Source organism: Pomacea canaliculata, linkage group LG11, assembly GCF_003073045.1.
Source record: "Pomacea canaliculata isolate SZHN2017 linkage group LG11, ASM307304v1, whole genome shotgun sequence".
In the NCBI taxonomy this organism is placed as follows: Eukaryota; Metazoa; Mollusca; class Gastropoda; order Architaenioglossa; family Ampullariidae; genus Pomacea; species Pomacea canaliculata.
In genome coordinates, this window is record NC_037600.1 from 15,986,570 (window position 1) to 16,009,310 (window position 22,741).

At 38.7% G+C, this 22,741-nt stretch overlaps 2 protein-coding genes across 3 annotated transcripts in view; one reads left to right on the plus strand and one right to left on the minus strand.

Annotated features, from left to right (window-relative positions):
- Positions 1-22,741, plus strand: part of LOC112575490 — a 71,121-nt gene that overhangs the window by 40,317 nt on the left and 8,063 nt on the right. The window contains exons 1-4 of one of the 2 annotated variants that reach the window (XM_025257396.1): positions 7,645-7,838; positions 14,311-14,394; positions 15,568-15,822; positions 17,150-17,216. In XM_025257396.1, the coding sequence (XP_025113181.1) occupies positions 7,745-7,838; positions 14,311-14,394; positions 15,568-15,822; positions 17,150-17,216 (500 nt within the window). In that variant the 5' untranslated portion in view covers positions 7,645-7,744. Of the gene's footprint in view, positions 1-7,644; positions 7,839-14,310; positions 14,395-15,567; positions 15,823-17,149; positions 17,217-22,741 lie in introns of those variants that run through there. The other variant, XM_025257397.1, reaches the window with a different exon arrangement.
- LOC112575494 lies at positions 5,748-7,645 on the minus strand. Its single transcript, XM_025257403.1, has 4 exons — positions 7,574-7,645; positions 6,631-6,820; positions 6,122-6,273; positions 5,748-5,809 (listed from the first exon to the last, which is right to left on the minus strand). Exons 1-4 carry the CDS (start codon positions 7,612-7,614, stop codon positions 5,791-5,793), a joined length of 402 nt encoding a protein of 133 aa, XP_025113188.1. The 5' UTR covers positions 7,615-7,645; the 3' UTR covers positions 5,748-5,790.

Sequence of the window (22,741 nt, forward strand, 5' to 3'; positions counted from 1 at the left end):
TAATGATATGTAGGTTGTACATTGGATGGAACTAGTCTTCTCCTCTTGAAACAAAATACACGTTAGCAACATTAGATCTTGAAATAGCAACAATAAACAAACACTAAACTTTGAGCAAACCAGATTCTGTTATCACCAAAATGCACAAGCAAATACAGTTTCGATTATCAATAATACATCTAGAGAAAACATTATTTTGGTGCATATCTGCAGGCTGCTTAAGATTTTATATTTTTAATTGTATACTGAATGATGCATAGAGGGGTGCCACTCACATTTTTTGTTTTTTGGCAATGGTGGATACCAAACAAGCACACCTTTCCTTTTTTTGGCAGATCTGTCTGTTCAAACATGTCAGACATTCTAAGTCAGCACAGGAACTATGACAGATATTGTGTAATCTTTACAATTCATCAAAACTTTTGCCTGCTTTTATTTAGATCAGTTCAACTGGCAAAGATGACGAAGAAAGGTAAACATTTTAGCACTGAAACAAAACTGCAGATTGTAAATAGGAAAGATGGTTTTAAATTTTGCAACACTGCTCATATGGTAGGGAAGTGGTGACTCTATTTGTCCCAGAGTGTAAAAACGATTCAAAACGACGATTAGTGGAAACTAAGCATCATGCTGGTTGACATAGAGAATCGCATTTTATAAATTTACAACTCTTATTTACAACTCCTATACACTAATTTGAATTATGACAAAGTACTTTCGTTAGTAAAATCACTTTCTGATACTTTATATTCATTTTATTTAAAGTACTTAGCATTGCAGTTTGTTTACATTGCCACTGTGTTAAAAAATCTAGTAGCATTACGTGTTCCAGTTCACCACAGTTTGCATTAAGATTTTCTTTAAAATGAAAATGTTACAAAAAAAAAAATGTTTCAAAAACACTGCTAACACTATACAGAATCCTCTCCAAAAACTGATAATATGATAAATTAAACGAAAAAGAAAATGAGCAAAAGGTAACATTTGTTTTAGCAACAGAAAAAAATAATGAAATATTTTTTCCGTTATATCACAATCATGCAGCAACTGTTTGGCAATTTCAGTCCTTTTTAAAATCTTCTGTATATTGCCCTGAATGTTTATTAGAGGGCATGTTCTTTGTTCATACACAGACACCACATATAAAAAGTTGCACTTCATCGATGCAAGTGCAAAAGAACACATCAATAGAGAAAAAACAAAGACACGGCAGTGTTTAAGAATGAAGTTGGTTTTTGATGTCTAGGATTAGCTAGAATGACTCATCTATGCTGTGACTAGGCACATAAGTCTGCAAAGTGTTTCCTGTTAATCTTGGCACACCATTTTGTACATGGCATTCTTGTGTATGCTGCTGCTGCACCTTGCTGTCGATAAGGGACTGGGGCTGTTGGACATCACAGTTTGTGACAACAGGTCTTTCTGTCTCACTCAAGTTCTGTTCATGCTCCATGGAACTGTAAAGACTCGTTAGCTGAGGTAGGGTAACATCTTGTGCAAGAGGATTTTTGACAGCATAACTGACCATCTTATCATTTTTGTCCCTGTTACCACGTGCATCAGATGACTTGGGTTTGCGAAAGGAGCGGCTTTGCTCTGTGAAATGGATTCCTTTTATGGTCATCTCTTGCAGTGACCGAGCACTGTCAAACCTCTGAAAGTTGCTTCTGCCAGCAGATGAGTCTCGTCTGTGCTGGCGGAGGTTGGGGGATGGTGAGGATGATGCAGGACGTGATATGGACTCTTTGCTGACGTAGCGTCTTAGAGGGCTAGGCAGAAGACTTGCTAAAGATCGACTTTTCTTCTTGCTCTGATTGCTGTGAAAAAGAAAGCTTCCCATTTTAGGACAACATACACGGATGTGTTAGATACTTGACCTGCTCTCATAAAAAAATGTTATTGCTACTTACACAAAAATCTATTGGAAACCAATGAAATAATGTGAATATTAAGAAATTAGTATTTCTGCTTCAAACAATTTTATAAACTCCATAAAAATTTTTAAAAGTATTATTTTCTATGAAATTTTCAGACATCACAGAATAAGACAGTTGTTTTTCCCCTCAATAAAAAAGAAATTTTACAGAAGTTTGTTTTGCATCTATGAAAATATATACATCTACATGTCTGTGTGTGTTTTTATTTATATTTTAATTCATAAATGCACATATACACCACCCTCCTACCCCCGCATTTTTTTCTTTCTTGCTGTCACACCCTACACTACTACTTCACTTAAATTTGTGTACATATTTTGACTTAAAATCTTTTCCCAAGAACTGCAAGTGATAAACAAACCGATCATCTGACACTGATTACAGACAGCATAACAAATGCATATGGCAGACTAATCTGTCTTCCCCTCCAAAACATAGTGACCATATCACTGACTTCTCCATGACAAAACAGCCAGCCAAAAAAGATGTCTCAAAAGGAGTTTGTGAATTGTAGACCTTTAAAATATATTTGTAGTGATATTACCTGAGTTTGGATGCATCTTTGTTGTGACTGGAAGTCTTGTGAGCTGAATTCTGTGTTGACTTAGCTGTTCCTTGCTGCCAAGGTTCAGAAGCTTGGTTGGATAGTGACTTTTGAAGATTCTCCTTGGTAACTGATCGTGCAGCTACATTTACGGATCTGTCTGATGGATGGCTTTATGTCCAGACCATCGTGGGTGACAGGCCGAGATGTGTCAACGCTGTTTTTAGTTTTTGCATCAAAAGAGTAACTTCGGTCCCGCACTTTGTCTTTACCCCACTCTACGCTGGAGCGATACTGTTGAATGTTACACAATGGAGGTGGAGTGATTTTGGAACTGCTGTTCCATCAAGCCTGATCTCTTTACTGTTCCCGTCTGCAGCAGAGGCAACAGGCTTGCTATTGTCGCTCACGGTGGCCCACTGCTCTGAGGTCGAAAAATTACAGTTCGCATGTGATCAACTGAGATCTTCACAGCTGGCTGACACGAGCCACTCCTCAACTGATTGTTCAATCTTTGCGTGGTCACATGCAACACAACAGCTGTGATTGACGTTCAAGGACTGCAGCTGCATTAGAGGCTTGAAATGGAGCTAAGGAGAGATCTGAGCTTTGACTGGCAGTGCTTTCTTGGCTCAACTGTCTTGCAGACAGATGAAGACTAGCTCCATCTGACCTGGTCCTCAGAGTTACCTCAGGAGAGCTTAAATGAACTGTGCATCATTGGCCTCAGGAGACTGTGCGGGGACTCTCTAACACTGAATCCATCCTATTTGTTGGGGATGAATTTGCTAATCTTCCTGCCCTTCTGAGCAGGTCTACCCTCTTCCCTTTGAAAAGTGTGAGTCTGGAAGCTTTAGGGATGGGGCTCGAGAGCTGTTGTCTGACACCAGTCGGGTTGAGTGGTGGTGGATGTGCTGATGCTAACAGTGACAGCTGGCTAAGAATTCCAAGACAGAACAAACACAAACTGGGTAAACCACCAAGAAAAAATATGTAACAAAATATTCAATAGTTGCCAAGTACAAAAAGGGTATATAAGTAAAATATAATTTAAAATCTAAATACTTTTCATTTCCTTTGGTTTTTTTTCCCCTTTACTTCAGACATTTTTAAAAATTGAAAAGATATAAACATACCTCACAAAGAAGATGCATCATCTGATGTACTCTCACTTCCACTTCGGTTAATGCCTGAAAATGATATTATCATATGCACTGCCTTCACATCGAGCACTCTTAAGGAAGAGGAGCAAAACTATACTTTTTAATCTAGAAAAAGAAGAATGTGGTGTATTCAAAAGTAATTCACTGTATAAACTGTCTGGCAAAAGTTCAGAAGCTTTGTTTGAAGCATTCCTCTGGCCATTAGCCTTTTGGCCATTTCAAGAAAAAAAACCCTCAGCCCTCAAGCTCATACAGAGAATGTTTTAAAAATCTGTAATGAAATTTGCACAAGAAGCTTCACAACCCTTTGGTTTTTGCTTGTTTTTTGTACGCTCAGAAGCGACTGCATACCTACCTGCAGATGGCAGTATGTATTCCAGTTGTCTTGTAGAATTTTTTTTCAGCTCTGACCTGGCAACTGGGATGGGGACAATAAAGTGACTGACTGTAGCAGTCTCGCTCACGGATGTAGTCCTCTATTTCCTCTGCTGTTCCACGCTGATTTGGCTGGTAAAGAAACAAATTCTAACAACTTTTCTAAAAGACAACCTGGATACAATGAGCAGCAAGATTCTGACTTTCATTGAACCTCTCTATCAAGTTGTAATGATATAACTTAGTATGAGACAGCTTATTATAAGTAACAATGTTGGATTCACATTTTCTATAATGTATTTCTCCTTTTGCCCTTTTTCTCCATTTTTCTTAATCCATTTTGAATAAACTATGCAATTCTACTATCCAACTCATTTTATAAAACTGTAATTATAGGAAAAAAGTCTAGTCTTTCTTACATTTGTAAATTTTATGGCCTTTATTCCTTCCTCAACAGGTCTCATCTCTGGAGTATCCTAATCTGTCGACACACAGTTATACTTTCCTTCTTTCAAAGCAGTCTTATTTTAAATGCTGGCTTACAACTGATATGCACTAGCATCACAAAATATTTTCCAGGCATTATTTTACTCGTTTTAAAGCTTCATCTTGCTAGATACAAACATTTGTTCACCAGAAAACGTGCAGTTTGTCCAAAATAAATGGCATTTGCATAATATGTCTTCGAAGAAATACAGCAAAGGGAAGTAAATTCTTTCTGACCACAGCAAGGATGATTTGCTTAAGAAGTGTGCACTTTCCCACAGAGTACTTTAGTGGCTGGCCCTCACATTCAAGATGGTAAATGATCTGCACTTTCGTTTATTCTGGGTTCTGTCTTTTCCTGATAATTGACTATAGTCACTCCTATCTAGTAATTTGTACCCAATTAAGATATTTTTTCCCTGCGAGAATGGATCGTCTGAGTATCAAACTGCGCATAAAAGACTTCTTAAATTTTCACTTCCAATAAATCTTTTCCAGTGTGATTACAAATTAAAGAATACTCATGCTACATTCAGGTATGAAAATTCAGATTCTTAATTTTTTTTCTTGATGAAACAAATTTCCCTTATGCTTTAGTCATTTCTAGTTCTAATGTAATTTTATTAAAGGGTAAAAATTGATACATTTTTGGATGTAGACTTAATTGATAGAGTTAAGGCAGGGTGGGTGAAAGCTGCTTAACTAATAGACAGACCTTGACTCTGTCTAATGTGCTGATGATGAAGTGTCAAACAGCACTGTAGAGTTGACTGTCTATTCCAGGCTGTGTATGGAACACAAAGACTCCTTCTCCCATGGGGCCACTTTACCTCCTCAAATAGTGAAATGCCACCACCTTGAAACTCTCGTAGAAACGTATGCTCTTCAGTGGCCACTGTGCTAAACACAGCGACTTCTCTGCATCAATAAATCCCAATTTCAGAGTAAGGCTTGCACACTATTTGACATTAAGTTCTAACTTGCGAAAATGTAAGTCTAATGTTGCTTAGAGGCATAATTAATAATTAACCCACTGTCACATTACATGTATACAATGGACACAAATGCTTCTAATTATGCATGTCTGTATTCATAAGTTTCGGAATCAAAAACCATAAATGAAGCAAGAATTCATATATTTACAAATAAAATGTATTGCTATCTACTGAAAGATTTTTTTTAATGCAAAGTACTAACTGCAACACTAGAGAAGTCCAAGGCGAAACATGCAGCAAGTATTTAGCTCCCTTTGCACAATTCTTCGGAAGCTTCTGATTCTTCTGGCTCAACATTGAATAGACCATCTGTTAATACAGATAAAATTGCACAAACTTAATTGGGATCAAACAAAGCAACACTGTATAAAAAGAAAATTAATCAAATAAATATGAATATTTTTGGTTCAAACTTACAATCCTCACAGCTCTTATCCATCATACAGATATAGTTATTTCCCCAAATCGTATACCAGATACAATAAGGGTATATTGATAAAATTAGTTGGCTGAATTTATATGGCTTGTTTATTCACCTGTTATTGTTTTATATGACAGAATGGACTTTTGATCTCACCCATGAGAAATTGACATGAGACTCCTACCACTGCTCCACCTAACCTTTGATGGTCTCCCGCAGCATCACTTGACTCTGAAGAAGGAAAACAAATGTCGATCGTCGACTGCTCATCTGCTGAAAAGCAAAGCTGATGCTCTGGTGAAGTGATCTGGACAGCAAAAGCTCGACCATTGATATTACTCAGCTTGTCAACCTGATAAAGGATGGCAACAGTGTGTAAATGAATTAATAATTGCATTCTCTGGTGAAAAGTTAAATGAACGAATAACACAGATTTGATCCATAAATTTAAATGAAACAAACATTTACATTTTAGGTTTCTAAAAGAAAACATCACAAACCATGATTAAGGACTTGAGGATAGTTGAAATATAGATATGACATATTTCAAGCTTTAAAAATACTGACTGAATCCCTAAATACATTTGGAAGAGACACTAAAAAGAATATTTAGTGTGGCTTAGCATATCATCCAGTATCAAACCATTACCTTAATGATGGACATTTAGTGTTAATTAGTGCTCATCATCGGGTATTTCTAATTAGTTACCTTAAAGGATGGATATAAAGCTACTTCTTTGTGTCTGCTTGAGAGTTTTCGTATCTTGGGTTTCTTCCTAAAGCATTTCAATACCAGCTTTTCACCTCGACACAAGATAATATATTTTGATTTCCATCTCTCTGGAGGTAGACGATGCAATGTTTTATTCTTAGATACCTTAAGTCTGTATAGCAGCCCTGCAAATGATGAATAATTTATATATGTATTATATATGCAACACAACACACACTGGGATAGCCAATGCAAGAAAATTTATCATTTTACCTCATCATGATATTGATCATTATCTTTATGATTCTCATCTCGTCATCATAATTATTAATTATCATTGAACTCAGGAGAACGTACAAAATGTAGCAGTAGTAATAGGGACTGGCTTTGATTATCTAGCCATCATGCCTTTTAATGTCCCCTCATTTAAAACTCTCCATGTATTTAGGCCTGAGCCATTATTTTTTGTCAAAGCTAATGAAAAAAATATTTTTGAGTATCCTTGAAGAGTTCTTAATCTATATAAATTTGGTGCATTGTTTGATGTTAGCTGGAGGTGAGTTCAATCAGTAGCATCTCTGTCAAAAATTGGATTATACATGTTATGACTGCGATTAATGTATAATTTACTGTTCTTTGTTTGTGCTTGAAAATATCTAGCTTCTGCTACGAAATGCATATGGAAAACACAAAAAAAACACAACACAAACAAAAATGTGCTTACAATAACATGCATGTTATAAAAAGCCATGTCGCTCTCTGAGCAACTGTGTCGGAAGTACAAAAACATCGGATAGCAATTAAATTAGGTAAACAAACAAAATATAAAGAATATTTAAAGAAAATTATGCAAAACTATATGAATCTTGTGTTTGTTAAATCGAACTGCTCTCAAGCTTTGCGAAAAAGCTACAGGTTAGCGGGATTGTGTGTACTTACTTCAAACAACACATCCTCGTCGTCTGCCATGTTTGTTTGCATTTCCGTATGCGTGACGTCATAGTCTCGCGAGAGCGCGCAGGGAGCTCGAGAATGATATGCCGCTGACAAGCTGGGAGAAGATGGCCTGTGGATAATCACTCTCAGTCCGACGACTCACCGACATTTCGAAATGTCTTGGAAGTGTGTGATAGTCGGTCTGGTTCTGGTTGTTCCAGGAACTCTTCTCGTCGCTGAAGGTCGATTTAACAAGCGGAGAAGTCAAGGTAAGGGACATTTTCAGCACGTTTAACGCTGCAGCCAGATGTCGTTTTTCGTCTGTTTTGTCAGTGGATGGTTTATGTGTCCAGTCCCGGATTGACAGACGCGGATCTAGAAACTTGTGTTTTGACTTGTGTGTTTAATAGGACGTACAAAAACACAAATATTACCTGGCATCATTTGCCTTGGCTTACTAATAAAACAAGTGGCTGCTGAAATAAGTTTTCGTGTTGGTGCTGGGGTCCTTTCGTTGGATCAATAAATGTACATACTAATAAATACTACACTACAGGCGTTAACCAAAGCTTTAGAAATTGACCAAGAATTTACTGCCAGTCCCATCAGTTTTTTTATTGTGCAACTGTTTTTGGTAATTTATAAATGATATTCCTCTGCAGCATTGGTTAAAACAACAATATCACTGATAACGACCAGCAAACATTATTTACAGTTTGATACAGTTTATTTACTATAAATGTCTGAAACCATAGTATACATTATTTGCCAGCATACAAAATGATGTTATAAAGTATGAAAGAAGAAGAGTATGCTGATTCCTATTGGGGGTGTATGTGTACTTTGTGGTTTGTGTGTGTATATACAGGGGTGTGTGAAGAAAGCTAACCTATTATGATGGCTTAGCTGCCATTTTAGATTGAGTGACGTTCATAGTTGCCTGTAAGAGGATAGTCACAGATCCAAATTTAAATATAAAATTTGCTTGTACTAGAATGATTAATATCATTTTGATTGCAATCACTCAAGGGATTTTAAATGCTTCTTTGATACTATGCAGACATGCAAGCATGCATGCACACCCTCCCCTTTTCCAGTGCACTTGTGGACCATATTCCCAGTATCCACTAAATTAGAAGCTCTCTACAGAAAGCCTAAAACTGTGGATCTGAACAAAGAAGGCAATATGTCTAATATTCTAGCATAAAGTATGCAGAATATTAAAAGCCTGGTAATGGACTAGAGAAAGATAGATAATAAGACTCTACATCACTGCTGTCATATATGCACTTAGAGAGAAAGAAGACATGTGTTTACTTCTGCTTCTACATGTTTCTTTCTCTGTGATTGCAGAATGTTCAGGATGTATTTTATTTTTGGTATCAGTCATGTCAGAATACATTATATTGGACATTTCATTGGTGTATGATATTGTAATAAGAATGTGTTACACGGAATGAGACTGTATGAATTTTATTTGAAGCTGAAATTTTGAAACATCAGTGTTGAAAGGGCTACTGTTTAAAAGATATTTTTGGTGAAAACAGTCAGCCTTATAGTGTGGAGCTTGTGTAGAATACATTTTGTGATACAGTCAAAACAATGTACATTTATCGGCTACAGTTTATGTAAGAGCAGTCAATATTGTTTACTTCTGACACAATTGTGTAGTATTATATTGATTTGATCTATGCAGTTTTACTGGAAATGTTTCACTGATATCTTGTAATCCATCTTTAAGAAAATTAGTATTGACTCCTGTACATCTGCTAGTCCCTAGTGGATGTATATAGAATCACTTCCTTTGATTCTGTGCCAAAATAGGATCACAAGCCCACTAATGTGAACAGGAAAGTTAATTTCATGGTGCTGAAAAAGCCAGCGCTTTTCCCTATTCTTTAACTACAGAATTGTTCTCTAGATTCTTAGATTTCCCAAGGATCTGCAAAATTTTGAAACAAATCCTGCTAAGATAAAATACTGTTTATAAATATAAAAAGAGTTGTAATGTCCTCATTGAGCACTTTACGGCTTTTTCCCTCTGACTTGACAAAGAAGATTGTTTCCAGTGGTTTACTTTTTGGGGATGAAAAATGCTGTTGTGTGCCTTTCTCGCCTATCACTTTTATTATCACTTTTTTTTATTTTCTTCACTTGCTGCTTTGCCATTTGCATAAAACTGATGCAGCTATGTGCTGTCAAGTTTGTGGTTGACCAAATAGCTCTGTAAAAATAAGGCTGTCACTCTCTGACACAGTCTATTGGTTTCTCATGCTAAGAAGGCAAATAAAGCTGAGACAGGCATGTACTCCATGTCCGTACGTGTGCACACCACATGAGAGAAAGTATATATATATTTAAAAATACAATAAATGCTTAAGTTGTGGTTGAGATTGAAAAATGTCAGCTAAGATTAGCATTGTCATTCCTACACATGCATAAGTTTTTTTTATTTTTCTTCATAATGCATCCAGAGATGGTCTTTGATGCACTGATACAGGGCTTATTAACCCTGATTCAGAAGAACATTGTTCAGATTCATTACAGCCGCCTGGTAAGGGACATCAGCAGACTTCCTGTCATTGCCGATATTCTTCTGTTATTAGTATCCTTCAAGTTCGGAATCTTACTGACCCTCTGTCATGATTATGTCTTTCATGATTGCTTCAATCACTGGCATCAAGTTCTAAGACCGATCAGAAATTTCACAAGTAGTATTGGTGATGATGTTGCTCTATATGTGTGACGGAGAGAAGGAGGGAGGTAGTTTGAAGAGGTTGAAGAGAATGTTTTTTTGTCTGCAAGTGAGGTGTGGTTGGTTTTGCTTGTGTAGTCATTGCTTAACAAAATTTTAATCCGTCTGTGGGTGGAAAGGGGAATTGTGTTAAGCCAACAGGGGGCATTTTTTTTACTTCTCCCTTCAGGTGCATTGAGGCAGAACTTGTTACAACCTTACAAGTTTTGTTAGAAGCGTGGGCGGAGGGGGGAACTTTGACATGTTCTCGAGATCAGCATGGCCTGAAAAAAAGAGGGTTCAGGTGGTACGTGTCCGCCTGGTGGAATTTGTTAATGCCAGTGGCAGGGCGATTTCGTCATTAAATAACTTGCCAGTCGTAGCTATTAAAGTAAGAGTGGTCTCTCGGGTGGCATCACGAACAGTCGCCAGAGAGCAGCTGGTGTTTGGTCCCTGACAAACATAACCATAGGGCGCTAATTGTTGCTATGACACCAAAAACGCTGGACGTCAGGAAACTGGAACACACTGACATCGTGGTTCTGTCGCCTGCCATTCATAACTCTTCGATCTCCACCCGCCGCACTGCCACGCGCTGTGGCGGCGCCCTCGCTATCATCCTCCCCTTCCCATCCCATCCGCTGTGACCTACTAGCGGTGGTCATACTGTTGCGACCCTGTTTGCCGACGAGGCCCTCTTCATCGATCTACCTCCCTCGTCTTGGTAACTGTGTAAATCCCCAAGAAAGTGGTGGGCCGAGTTGACGTCATACTTATAGGTGATTGAGCTGTGGACACTGTGGGGCACTGCACGTGATAGAGATTAGCGTTCAGCGCGCCCGGGGAGGGAGGCAAGAGAAAATGCTGGGGGCAGATGTGTGCTAATGGACATACAATTATGCGAAGCCTTATCATCCAGTTTCATGCGTGTTCGGAAGACATTGCTTAAAACGCGCAGACGGTTGGAGAGAGAGAGGGTTGGGTGATGGAGGGAGGAAAGGTGTCGACAATACGGGGGTTCTGGCGGCAAATGGAACTGACAATTATCGAGAGGCAAGCAAACAGAAGGGTTAGCCAACACGCAATGAAGGAGGAGGGTTGTTTCGCATCGGTAAAACACATTTAGAGAGGGCTGACAAAGTTTAAAATAAAAAAAATATGCTGGTATACAAGAAAGAGATAAAGACAATACATCTACATCTGCGCGCCAGAGTTTATACGTGTGTGATGTACGCGCGTGCACGCACGAGTTTATGTGGAAAATGGACCTATGGCTATACCTCCCCTCCTCCCAACTCCCTCGACCTCCCAACTCCTCCCATCCTCGGCCGCTGTTCAACAGAAATGTATACCTGATTCATTAAGATGGCAGAAGAGGAAGGGGTGGATTTGCTCTCCATTTGCCAGGTGTAGACAAGGTGAACCGCCTACGTTTACTGGGGCAGGGGCCACGGCCACCTACTAACCATGGAGCTCTAACAACTTCCCCATCCTCTTTTTCTTTGTTGTGTTGATGTACCTTTTGTGTAGATTGAGTGCGTGAGAAGCTGCCGTATGCCACGTGTCCACCTGACTTCTGTAAACCCCTGAGCTATCGGTCCTCAGAGTGACAGATCGCCGAGCTCATCGCTCATTGTGCAACTTTTGTCTTCGGCATCGACTGCTAGGGGTCGCAGTCTAAAACGTAAACAAGATAAAGGCCTTGTTGAAAACGTAAACAGTGGCCTTTTGGAAAGTAAACACGAGCGGGAGGGCTGCGGGGATCCCCGCAAGGACGAAAGTCTTGAGTGTGTGTTGGTGCAAACGACTGCACTTAGCTGTTGATGGCGAACGACAGCAACGTTGGTGAAACGGGTGTCGTGCCTGAAAGTCGTTTCTAAAGCCATTGAGGAATGGGTGTGTGGAAATCGTGGGCCTTTGGGAGAGGGGACGGGGAGATTCATTTCCTCCTTCACCCCACCGCCATGTCTTTCATAATTAAAAGTTACAAGCGCACAACTCGTTCACTCCAAGGTTTCAGGTGTCAAAGACTTTAAAATATGCATCCATTTTTAGAATTTAGCACTCTTCATCCAGGTTTTTTTAATTAAAAAAAAATTTTTGAGGGTACAACAGTGTGTGAACAAAAAGCGTTTTCCTCGAATGAGATTGCCTGCCAGTGGGATCCTTTGATGTCGCCCCTACCCTCTCACCTTTTTCCTCTTTTCCATTCCGTCGTCGTTAACACAGAAGGTGATGGCGAAGACGATCGATTCTCTTGAAAGCGTCTTTAGTGTGGCGACTTCCGCCACATTTTCGTAAACAGGAGAAGGTCCTTATCTGATAGCGGTGCTCGGCCTCACAGTACAGCAGTTAACGGCGCTCTTTCCACTAGAATCTGGCTGCTTTTATTTACTAGACGTTTGCAGGTGACGTGTCACATCGAGTCACCCACCTCCACCATGAGTGATGACCCGCCAAATTAACCCCCTAATCAAGCTTTTTAGCTTTGGATCGTGAAAGCGGCAGAAATGTAGGCTCTTTCCTCTCAGGTCAGATGGTGGTTTTTGTGCCCTCATTCTAAGGGAAAGTTTTTATGAGGGCGTTGTGCGCTGAAAGGAGTAATTACAAGCCAGAAAGATGATTAGAGAGCTAATGAAAATTGTCAGCATAACGAAAAGCTAGAGTGCTGAGTTTGGTGTTGATTATGAAAAGGAGAAAAATGGGGAAATAAGGTAAAGTACAAGTTTCGACTAAGAACAGTTACACGAAGTGATGGAGCTCAGTCGTTTTGTGTTCATTGTGATTTTTGTGTGCTGTAGTCGTATCATGTGTGTAAAGCAAACAAGTTTTGAGTTTAGTTTTATTTGGCTGTTTCTTGTGTTGTCATCATAGCCCTTGTTGAAGTTAGTTCCTTGTGCATTGTCACTAAGTGGAATAAATTCCTCTTACCTTTTCCTAGAGCGGTCCAGTGGCGCAACGGTTAGCGCCTGTCACCAATACAGTGAAGGTTGGCTGCCCTGAGTTCATTTCTCGTCTCGGGCACGCTGTTCTTTCTCTGCACGTGGCATCTGTTTACAGGGCTGGCTGCTTGCCGTAATATAGCCTTCGTTGCTGACACGGCGTAAAACACCAATTTCCCCCCCCCCCTTACCTTTTCCTACATACAGGGAGGAATTTTGTTTCACTGAAACCTGGAAGCTATTAAACTATGCAAAAGTGTGATGAGATTTATTTAATATCCTCTCACTCCACCAAAAGTTAGCAAAAATTATGTAAAATCTGGAGGGTGTGCAGTTTAAAAAAAAAAAACAAACACACATGCCGGAGATTGAAAGTGATTTTTTTTTTTTTTTTTGCCAAAGCAGATTTTTCTTGAACATCTTGAGGCAGTATCTGAGGTGCCTTGTTTTAGAATCAACTGTTTTGTCTTGTTGAGCTCATTAAGGCCATTTGCTGTACTTATGTTCCTAACACAGATAGGATAGCAGCTGAAGCACACAGATCAATCCATGGGATAATTTTTTTTCCCCTTAGTCACAAAGAAAGTAAAAATTTGTTGTAGGTGTACATGCTGTGCTGCTGTCTTCTCTGTGTATGTGAGTAAATTTACATGGAGTGTGAATGTGTGACTTTAAAAAAGTTTTGTGGAATACTGATTTACTTTTTTCCCCTTCAATGTTATCAAGATGTCTAGGTAATTAACTATTTGATTAACTATTTTTCATTCCATCTTAACTGTGAAATGTGTCTGGTCTATGTATCCATGTTTGTATATGTATGTATAAAAGTACACAAGCACTCAAGAAAGTATATATACAAGTACACAAGCACTTAAGAGTGTGTACCTGTCTGCACATACTTGTCTGCATACACACACAGTCAGTATTTTTTGATTCACATAGTTTTGAATGTCTATAGAAACTTAGTGTGTAAGTGAATTTACAGTTTTTATGCATATCTTACTTAGGCCTATTCCTATCTGTGTACCAGTATTTGGTATCAATGTTTTGGTAATTATGTTCCAGACAGTAATGATGATGGGATCCTTGCACTGCTAAAACGCTTCAACAAAGACCAGCGTATGCTGGAGCGATACAGCGCGGGTGAATGTAAGCAGTTTTTTTTTTTCCTTTCAGCTGTCATCATTCTTGTATCACCCACAGCTCCCAATTTCAATTTATCATTTCCCAAGCCTCATACTTTCGCATAATGCCAATACTCTTATTATCAGCTCTCTTACCAATAATATCTATTCACCATTCAGCAAGTGACGACTTCTTTTTTTTTTCAGTAGTACGGACCATGAAATTATGTGTGGGAAATGTAGAAACCGTTTGGGTTCAAACACTTAAATTCAAACGTTATTTCATTTCATCTTTTGTTTTAAAGAGAACTTATATTTCAGTAGTTCTCAAAGTATTTTAGACTGCAGACCACATAACTAAAATAAAAAATACGATGGACCACCAAGGCCTAAAATCACTTTGTACTGCGAATTTCAAATTTAAACTGCCGCATTTGTTTCATTACAGTTCAAAACTAAATGTACTTTTGTGACAGTAGTATGGTCATAAGCTTACATAAAATTACATACTTTACAAAGTTCTTTATTAAAATGTTGATGCGATGAATGTAGTTGTTTTTGATGAGATATTAAGGCAATAAACATCACTTTGCTGACATGTAATGACTGTCAGGCGTGGACTACCTTAAGCGTGCAGCCCACAAGTGTGCGTTGAGAACCACTGTTATAATTCATAAAGAACTCACAATTTAAACAGTTAGTGCAACTACAGAAAAGAAGATAATATGCTATGACATATAAATGCTATGAGTTAAGACATGACTAATTCATTGTCTGTTTAGCTTCTATATGCTGTAAATAAAACTGTGTAACTGGTGGGACAAGAAAGGTTTTGCTACTGTGGACACTTTTGTAGTGTCATATTTTTGTAGGTTGTATCTCTTGTTCACTGGGTTTAAATTTTTGTTTATTACACCTACCATAGGTAGTTGTGAAAGGATAAAATACGTGTAATTTCTCTCTCACACACACAAACATACATACATTAATTATTAATTCTTCTAGCTCTATGTCTTCTGCAGTAACAAATTGAGATAATCTAGTGAGAGTCTTTTTATTTCTCGAAGTTAATAATGAATGGAACTTATAAGCATTAGGATTGTCAAAACATTCTGACCCCTCCTACCCACTCACCAACACACCCGAAAAAGTAAATAAATAAAATAATAGTACATTGCCTTTTTTTTTTTGTCTGCAGCTGTGGAACCAGGTGACCAATATGGGGAAGATGATGACTACAATAATGGACTTGCACCAGTAGGAATAGCGCAAAAGCAAACGTTAGAGAGAACCACCAGATCAATTCCAGTGCGAGAAGTCAAGCTTCCGATGTCTGACAACGATGACAGGAAAGAGCCACTTGCTCTTCCAGTCATTGCAACCAAGGCATCAAATCAGCAACAAGGGGTTGACTCATCTGGTCATGTGGCTAGCAGTAGCATCATATTTATCAGTGAGTATTTGTGTCTCTACCAGTGCCTTATTTTTGCCAGCGTTTGTGTGGCTTAATTTAGTATCAAATTTATTGGTAAGTACTCATTCAGTTTCAACCTTTTCCAAACCCCCAAAAAGAGAGATCAAAAGAATGCATGAATAAACATGATTTTGTTGTGTGTGTGTGCACATAAGTGTTCGCATGTCCACGCATGCACATACTTATGTATTTACATGTGTGTATTGGTTTTTGGGGGGGGACTCAGTTGAGAGTTCATTAGCATGTTTGTGCATACTTGATGCATGTTGTCATAGTGTACCTATAAGCGTGTATGTGTCAGGATGCCTTACAGAGAAATTTGTGGTATCGGTGTTCTTGGCCATTAGGCCACGAACCTTTACAGACTGCTACCCCCCTGATTCATGAGCCACTGAATAGGTGAAGTTGCCTAACCGACTAGCACAGTGAAAATTTACAAAACAAAAGGGTGCCATTGCGCAAGCATTCTTTAGTGAAAGGGTGAAGTGGGAAACCCACTGATAGAATGAGAAATATCAAACATAAGAAAAAGCAAGCAAGAAACTCCATAAGCTTGAATTTTTTTTCTTGTCAAGTGATGATCTTTGAGCAAATAGTAGACATCACAAATATTGTGTGTGCGGTTGTTTTGAGCTAAATCCATCATGATCTTTGCCACATTTATCCATCACAGTAGAAAATTATCCCAAGGGTTGGTTGAGTGGGTGGGGTCCTCTGATAAATTATTGGCTGACAAAATGGTTTTGGTAGGCCTACCCTTAGTTCACAAATGAGGGGTTTAGCTGCTGTCTGTGGATAGCAGATTTACCAAGCTTGAGTAGAGTAAAAGCTTAGGTAAATGTCCTTAATGACTACAAGCCACAGTTTAGAGCTGCATTAGAATGGAAACAGTCTACAGGAAATATTGTCGATTTCATTGTTGTATCTGTCATGCAGTTTATTTACTAATACACCCTGACACACATGTGCGTGCACTTCTGTACACAGAAGACTGTTATAACCATTGTTTTATATAAGTAGCAGAAATAAAATATAGCTGCTTAAAGCTATCAATACAAAGTGTAAAATTTCTTCTTCTTTGTCTCATTTTTACCACTAGAGGTTTTGTGACAAGCTGCTTTGGGTTTTTTGTTTAGGAAAGGTTTTTTTTTCTGTCCACACCCTTCTAGGATGGGCTTGTTGGTTAGTTGTTTTTGTGTTTGGCAGGTAGTGAAAAGAAAGCTTTATTTATAGATCATTAGGGCACCATGCTAGATAAATATTTTTGCATCATGATGGCCTAATATGAATAATATTGCTTTTCTAGTGACGGTGGCAGCAAGCAGTGTAGCAGCTGCAATCGGAATCATCATGGCAGGCGTCTGCTGGTACAAGTGAGTCAGATCTTTCCATTTGTTTTCACGTTTTGTATGGTATAAAATACTTCCATTGTTATCAAAGTGAAATTCAGGAGCTGTAAATCACAAATTCTTACTGCTGATTGCAGTTGGCGGCATGTCATTTTAAGCTGTTTACTGCTCTGCTGTAGTCAGTTTACATAAAAAAAGATCCATTAGGCAACATCCACTATTAGAACACAAAAGTCTTTTTTCTACCGATTGCTGAAGTAAGACAGTTGCACTTCAGATGACCAAACAAAATCTGAGAAGTTTGTTACTTTTGTAATATCTGCCTGCCACTATCCATATATGTAGCATGCTTGAGCAAGCATGTTGACAGGTAACTAATGACAGTTTGGCCTGTGCTGAGTGTCCAGGTGTCAGCATGTGACTTGCACTATCAGATAGCACGTGACAGCATAGCCTTTGATTCTGAGCATGACTTATAGTGTCAGAGGGGACTGTTTTTACAGAGACTGTCTCAGATGCACTAGAAGATGGTGTTAGCTGGTGATGGCAGGGCTCTGTTGCATAAAAAAAAAAGCAGGGACTATGAAGACATTTGAGGTGTGACTGACATATGCAGTGTGTCTGAGGCTGGAACATGCAGAAGTATGAAAAGTAAAGAAATTCATGGGAAAAAGGCGGTCATAGTAATGTGCTGCTAGAGAGAGAGTAGTTCTAGAAATTAGGTTCCCATTTTTTGTAATTTAAATACTCATACTCTTTAATTTTCCTTTGAACTCTTGCGGAGTTGAGTACTAAATAAAAGCAACATTGAAATAAAAACACTTAAAACACATTATATCTTGCCTTTTATGCAACAGCTATAAGCAGTCTTTAAATCTGTACCTGTCCCAGTTTACCTAGCCTGCAGGTGAACACCACCGCTCTTTGAACCTTACCTCTCCCCACCCTTTCTCTTCCATCAGGTGACTGCCATAGACCTGTCAGGTGGCATAAGGCATCCCATAGGCTCAGTCTGTGAATTATTTGGGGGTACAGGCGGTAGGAGGAAGAATAATGAATGCATTCATCCAGGCACCAAGCTGACCCTGTCACTTGCATTCTGAGTCAGTAGTTAGCTGTAGAGGTGCTAGGCAGAGTGGATGACAAACTGTGTTCGTTGCATTCAGCTAGAACTTTCCCCAGTGTGGATTTGAAATAATATGAAGTGTAAATTTTATCGTTCAAGATTTTTGTTAAAAGTTTTTGCAAGCAAGCAAGCAAAGGTGTAAAACTAACGGGGCTGCAGACTAGTTCACAGTATTTATGTTAAGCATTTCGTGGCAGTTTATTGTGGGATATCATGTGCTTTGGGCCCATCATGAAACTTTTTACGAGACATCAAGAGAAAGCAAAGCAAACCTCCAGATTTTATGCACAACAGTGGTTCTTTGCTTTTCCAAGGGTGAGTCTGACCACATTTATGTGTAAGTCTTGACTCTAGATATAAGTTTTAGTTCACTTTTTTAATGACATATAAACAAAATTTACGTGAGTGAAAGATAATTTTATTCAGATAGGAAGTTGAATCCTATTTCTAGTTTTCAGCTAGTTTCTAACACTTACAATATATTGCAGGTATTAACTTTCACAGTCCAATGCATCAGGGATGGTTTTTATTGATATTCCTAGAGAAAATTAATCTTGGGCTTAAAAAGATAAAAGAAAGGGTAAGAAGGCAGATCAATATTGCTTCTGTTAGAAAGGTTGGTTTGAAATGGCAAACAGAATATTGCATAGTTATAGATCTGTAAAATGTCTGTTTTGAGAAGGAGTTTATGAGGCTATTGCTTTTAAAGATTGAATGCAGAGACAATTATGCCTTGTAGCAAAAAATATACAAGAGAAGCAGGGGATATTTTCTTTCTTCTAATCTTCTAGCAGTACCATTTATAGATGACATAAATGGATGAAAAACATGGAAGCATTACATGTTACAGAAATAGTGTATGCCTTACAGACTGCAGCAAGCTAATGCTGAAATGCTGCTGTGTTTATCATAAACAGGATCTCACACCTGCTGCGGTGCCAGCAGGAACTAGAATGAGATTTTATTGGGCCTATCGGTCTTGATCAACAGAATGATACAGGATTGATTGAAGAATTATTTTCATGCACCAAGGTGTCAGCCAGTGGTGGGTCATTTCTTGAGAAAATTTCTGCAAAAGCGTATAAAAGATGTTCATTTTTATTATCAGTTGCAGAAGAGTTCACCTTTTTTAAGGCAGTGTTGTTAAACAAACCCTAGCACACAGCATCCTTTCAAGCTGCAAATAATGCATTGCTAGCTCACAGTAACCTGCCCCATGCTGTCATTGTGATGTTAGGTTTAACATCGATCCATTTATTATGGATTATTTTTCTGGGCAAACATGAAATCGGAAGCATGTAAGGTCACTTGAGATGGAAAATGTCTGGGGGCCATTAGATCGATCACAAGTAGCATTCTGTGGCGGGCAGGAAGACAGGAACATTGCAGCAATGACATCAGTGATAAGCAGACAATCACTTGGTTTTCTGGAAAATACCATCCTCCTTTGAACTAATGCATTCTCATGCTCTGTATGCTCTCTACAGGGAAGGGTGGGTGGCAGGGAAGGTATGTGGGTGGAGAAAAATCGAAGCTGCATTCTTACCCTTTTTGCTAAAATACATCATGAGTAAGTGCGATCGGTCTGCCAAGTTATTTTATGTGGCGGAATCCTCTGACATTTGATTCTCAGTGCAGTAGAGTGCTGTTGTGACAAATTTGTTTCGGACTTAAGCTATTTCATACCGCCTACGTATAGATAATGCCAAAGGTTCCTGCCTATATATGTGTGTGTGGGCATGCACTTGCATGCTGTCCCTTGAGGGCCTGCTGGCAATGTTAAGCATGACAGCCAGTGGAATTTGTGTGTGTAACAGCCCATTCATTGATCTTTATTCTGCCAGTGTGATTAGGATCTTTCCAGACCTCTTTTACTTGCTATGCTCACAGAAATGGACTTCAAAATTTATTCAGCAGTGTAGTGCTGTTTGGTCACAGGTTTTACACATTGTGAAACAAACTGAAGAAAGCCGGATGAGAGAGATGCAGTGAATTGTGTGAAAAGCATGGGTGTTCATGAGTCTACATGATGATTTAGTTTAAAAATTATTCCTGAATCTGTGGTTGGTAACAAGACATGGTGGAACAGGGTATCCACAATGTCTTTTACTGACCTCAGCACTCAAAAATACCATGGTATGTTGACTACCTATAGAAATGCATGTAAGGGGTTAAAATGTTAGTGTTGACTCACCTGCTAGATGATTTTTACAGAGCTTAATTCTTTATTAACTCATTCAATATGAAAGAATCCATGCAACTGAACTGTAGCTAATTTGCATCTGCAGGTGCAAACTGCCAAGGAGGAGTTTTTTTTTTAAAAAAAGGGACTGGATATGTAGCCTAGGCTTTTACAATGTCTAAGCTGAAATGGAGAGAATTGTTATGATCCTGATCCCTTGAGGTTTGGTTTGAAACTCTAATATCCCGGGGTTTCCATTCTGGAAGCTCCATCCCTTCCATTTCTGCTAGGGGATTACGAGGTGACTGAGCATCACTTACTGGCCATTGTGATGCACAGGCAGCTGACTGTAAACACAGGCAATTGAAGCATGATAACTTCGGGCTTGACCAGCAGCCAGTCTGGAAGAACCACCATTTTATCCCCTTTCCTATACTACAGTTGCTACCTTATCTCTCTTCTGTGTTCACTAGCTGTGGATTAAATCAATGGATCATTATTGAACTGTAACAGTTGAGGTACATGTAAGAGAGAGAGGTGCACAAAGAAAGAAATTTATTCTTTTTTTTCTTATCTATATTTTGTCATTTGAATAAGTAAAATAATTCTACCAACATCAGCATCCATCTTGCCATTACTGAGATTTTACATAAGTGCACTGGCATTGCATCTTCGTTTCATTTGCTTCAGGAAGTTTTTGATGTCGAGCTGTCAGCAAGCTTCCTGCAAGGTAAAGGCGGGTCTGATATGGCTGACATTGTACATCTTCAGGAAGCTAGTCTTACAATGACTGTTAGCATGGTGATCTAACAAGAGCGATATGGAGCAATATTTCTGTCTGTGAAAGTTAGTCCACTGCATCAAAGATTGTGAGCTGAGCTGCCATACAAAAGGGTCATAATAACTTTCACCTCTTTTGGAAGCAGGTTATTTCTCTACAGATTTATCGCTTTTTCTCACAGCCAATCAATCTTGTGTATGTACATCAAAATAATTGATTCTTCACCACCAGATTAATAGGTTCTGTTATTAGTTCTTGTAGATTACCAGTTTAAAAGCTTGAATGCCTCATGTGTATGACTTTAGAGACGGTTGCTGAATTGGGCTGTCATTTGATTGGCCAGCATTGAGCATATGAGGTAAAAGTCTTCTTCAAGTTGGTTTCTAGTCATTACAAAGGTCACAGACGAGTTGTGTAAACTTTAGGCATAGCATTGCATTGATTGTAGTCTGTCACCTTTATCTTTCATATATTTAGTTTAGACCTTGTTACTCCTCGAGGAGCATAGGGCCGCAACAACACCTTGCCAGCGGACCCGGTTTTGGGCATATATAAATATTGCTAAATAGTTTTCTTGTGAAAGCCACTCATATTGGATGCACCAGAATGCATAATAACGCTGAATTAATAATATATACAACTGTGTGCATGAAAGAGGATATGCACATAGATTTATGTTGCTCATTTGCCTGGTCAGGTTAGTTGAATATCACTTAGCTTTAAAGAGCTTTATAATAAATATCATGATTCTGTTACTTTCTCATTGTCGTACATGATCACTGGCATTTATTCCCAAGGATAAGCCTAAAAGCTGGTCTTACTTCTGTCAAGAGAGTTCCCATTCATTCTCAGTTCTCCTGATCTGCCTCTTATCTCCAGAGACCAAGACAAACTGTGGCTAAATGCAAAACCCATTACCCATCAAACTCTGATGAAAGAGCTAAAGGCGTTTTTCTTGTTCCATGCTTGTATGCATATTTTGCATGTAAATTACAGATTTTGCTCTGGGGAACAAATGATGGAAGAGTAAAAGTGATCAGCTACAAATATTCCAATTAGACACAATCCCTTTGGACTGTCTGTTAGTGCAGTGGTGATGAGCTTCTGATCAGTCCATCAACACCATAAGCCTTTATGGTTCTGCTTCCAGATTTGGCGTTTGGTTCATGTATTTCTTACTGGTTGTGGTACATGATTATAATGCTGTGAGATTTGTAGGGTTATTAGGGTGCTTCAGTTTTCTCCCACTTTAATGCCTTTTCTCCTCAGTGTCCAAAGTCACCACTAGATGGGAGAACATTCATCTAAATTAAGCGAGAAGAAGAAATGTCTGGCTGTTTGGAAACTGGGGAAAAGAAAGCAGGCGGTAGTTTGAGGCTCTTAAATGCCAGAGGAGATGGAAACATTAAAGATTCAAAACTTTTCCTTGTGTGTTTGGAGGAAGGTTATTTTCTGCAGCA

What these genes read in the sequence shown, in the direction of transcription:
- LOC112575494 (XM_025257403.1), bottom strand. Translation starts at nt 7,614, where the DNA reads ATGCAAACAAACATGGCAGACGACGAGGATGTGTTGTTTGA. An exon ending in GACGAGGATGTGTTGTTTGA is followed by an intron (nt 6,821 to 7,573) that starts AGTAAGTACACA and finishes TTCATCATTTGC; the next exon opens with AGGGCTGCTATACAGACTTA. An exon ending in CTTTATATCCATCCTTTAAG is followed by an intron (nt 6,274 to 6,630) that starts GTAACTAATTAG and finishes ATCCTTTATCAG; the next exon opens with GTTGACAAGCTGAGTAATAT.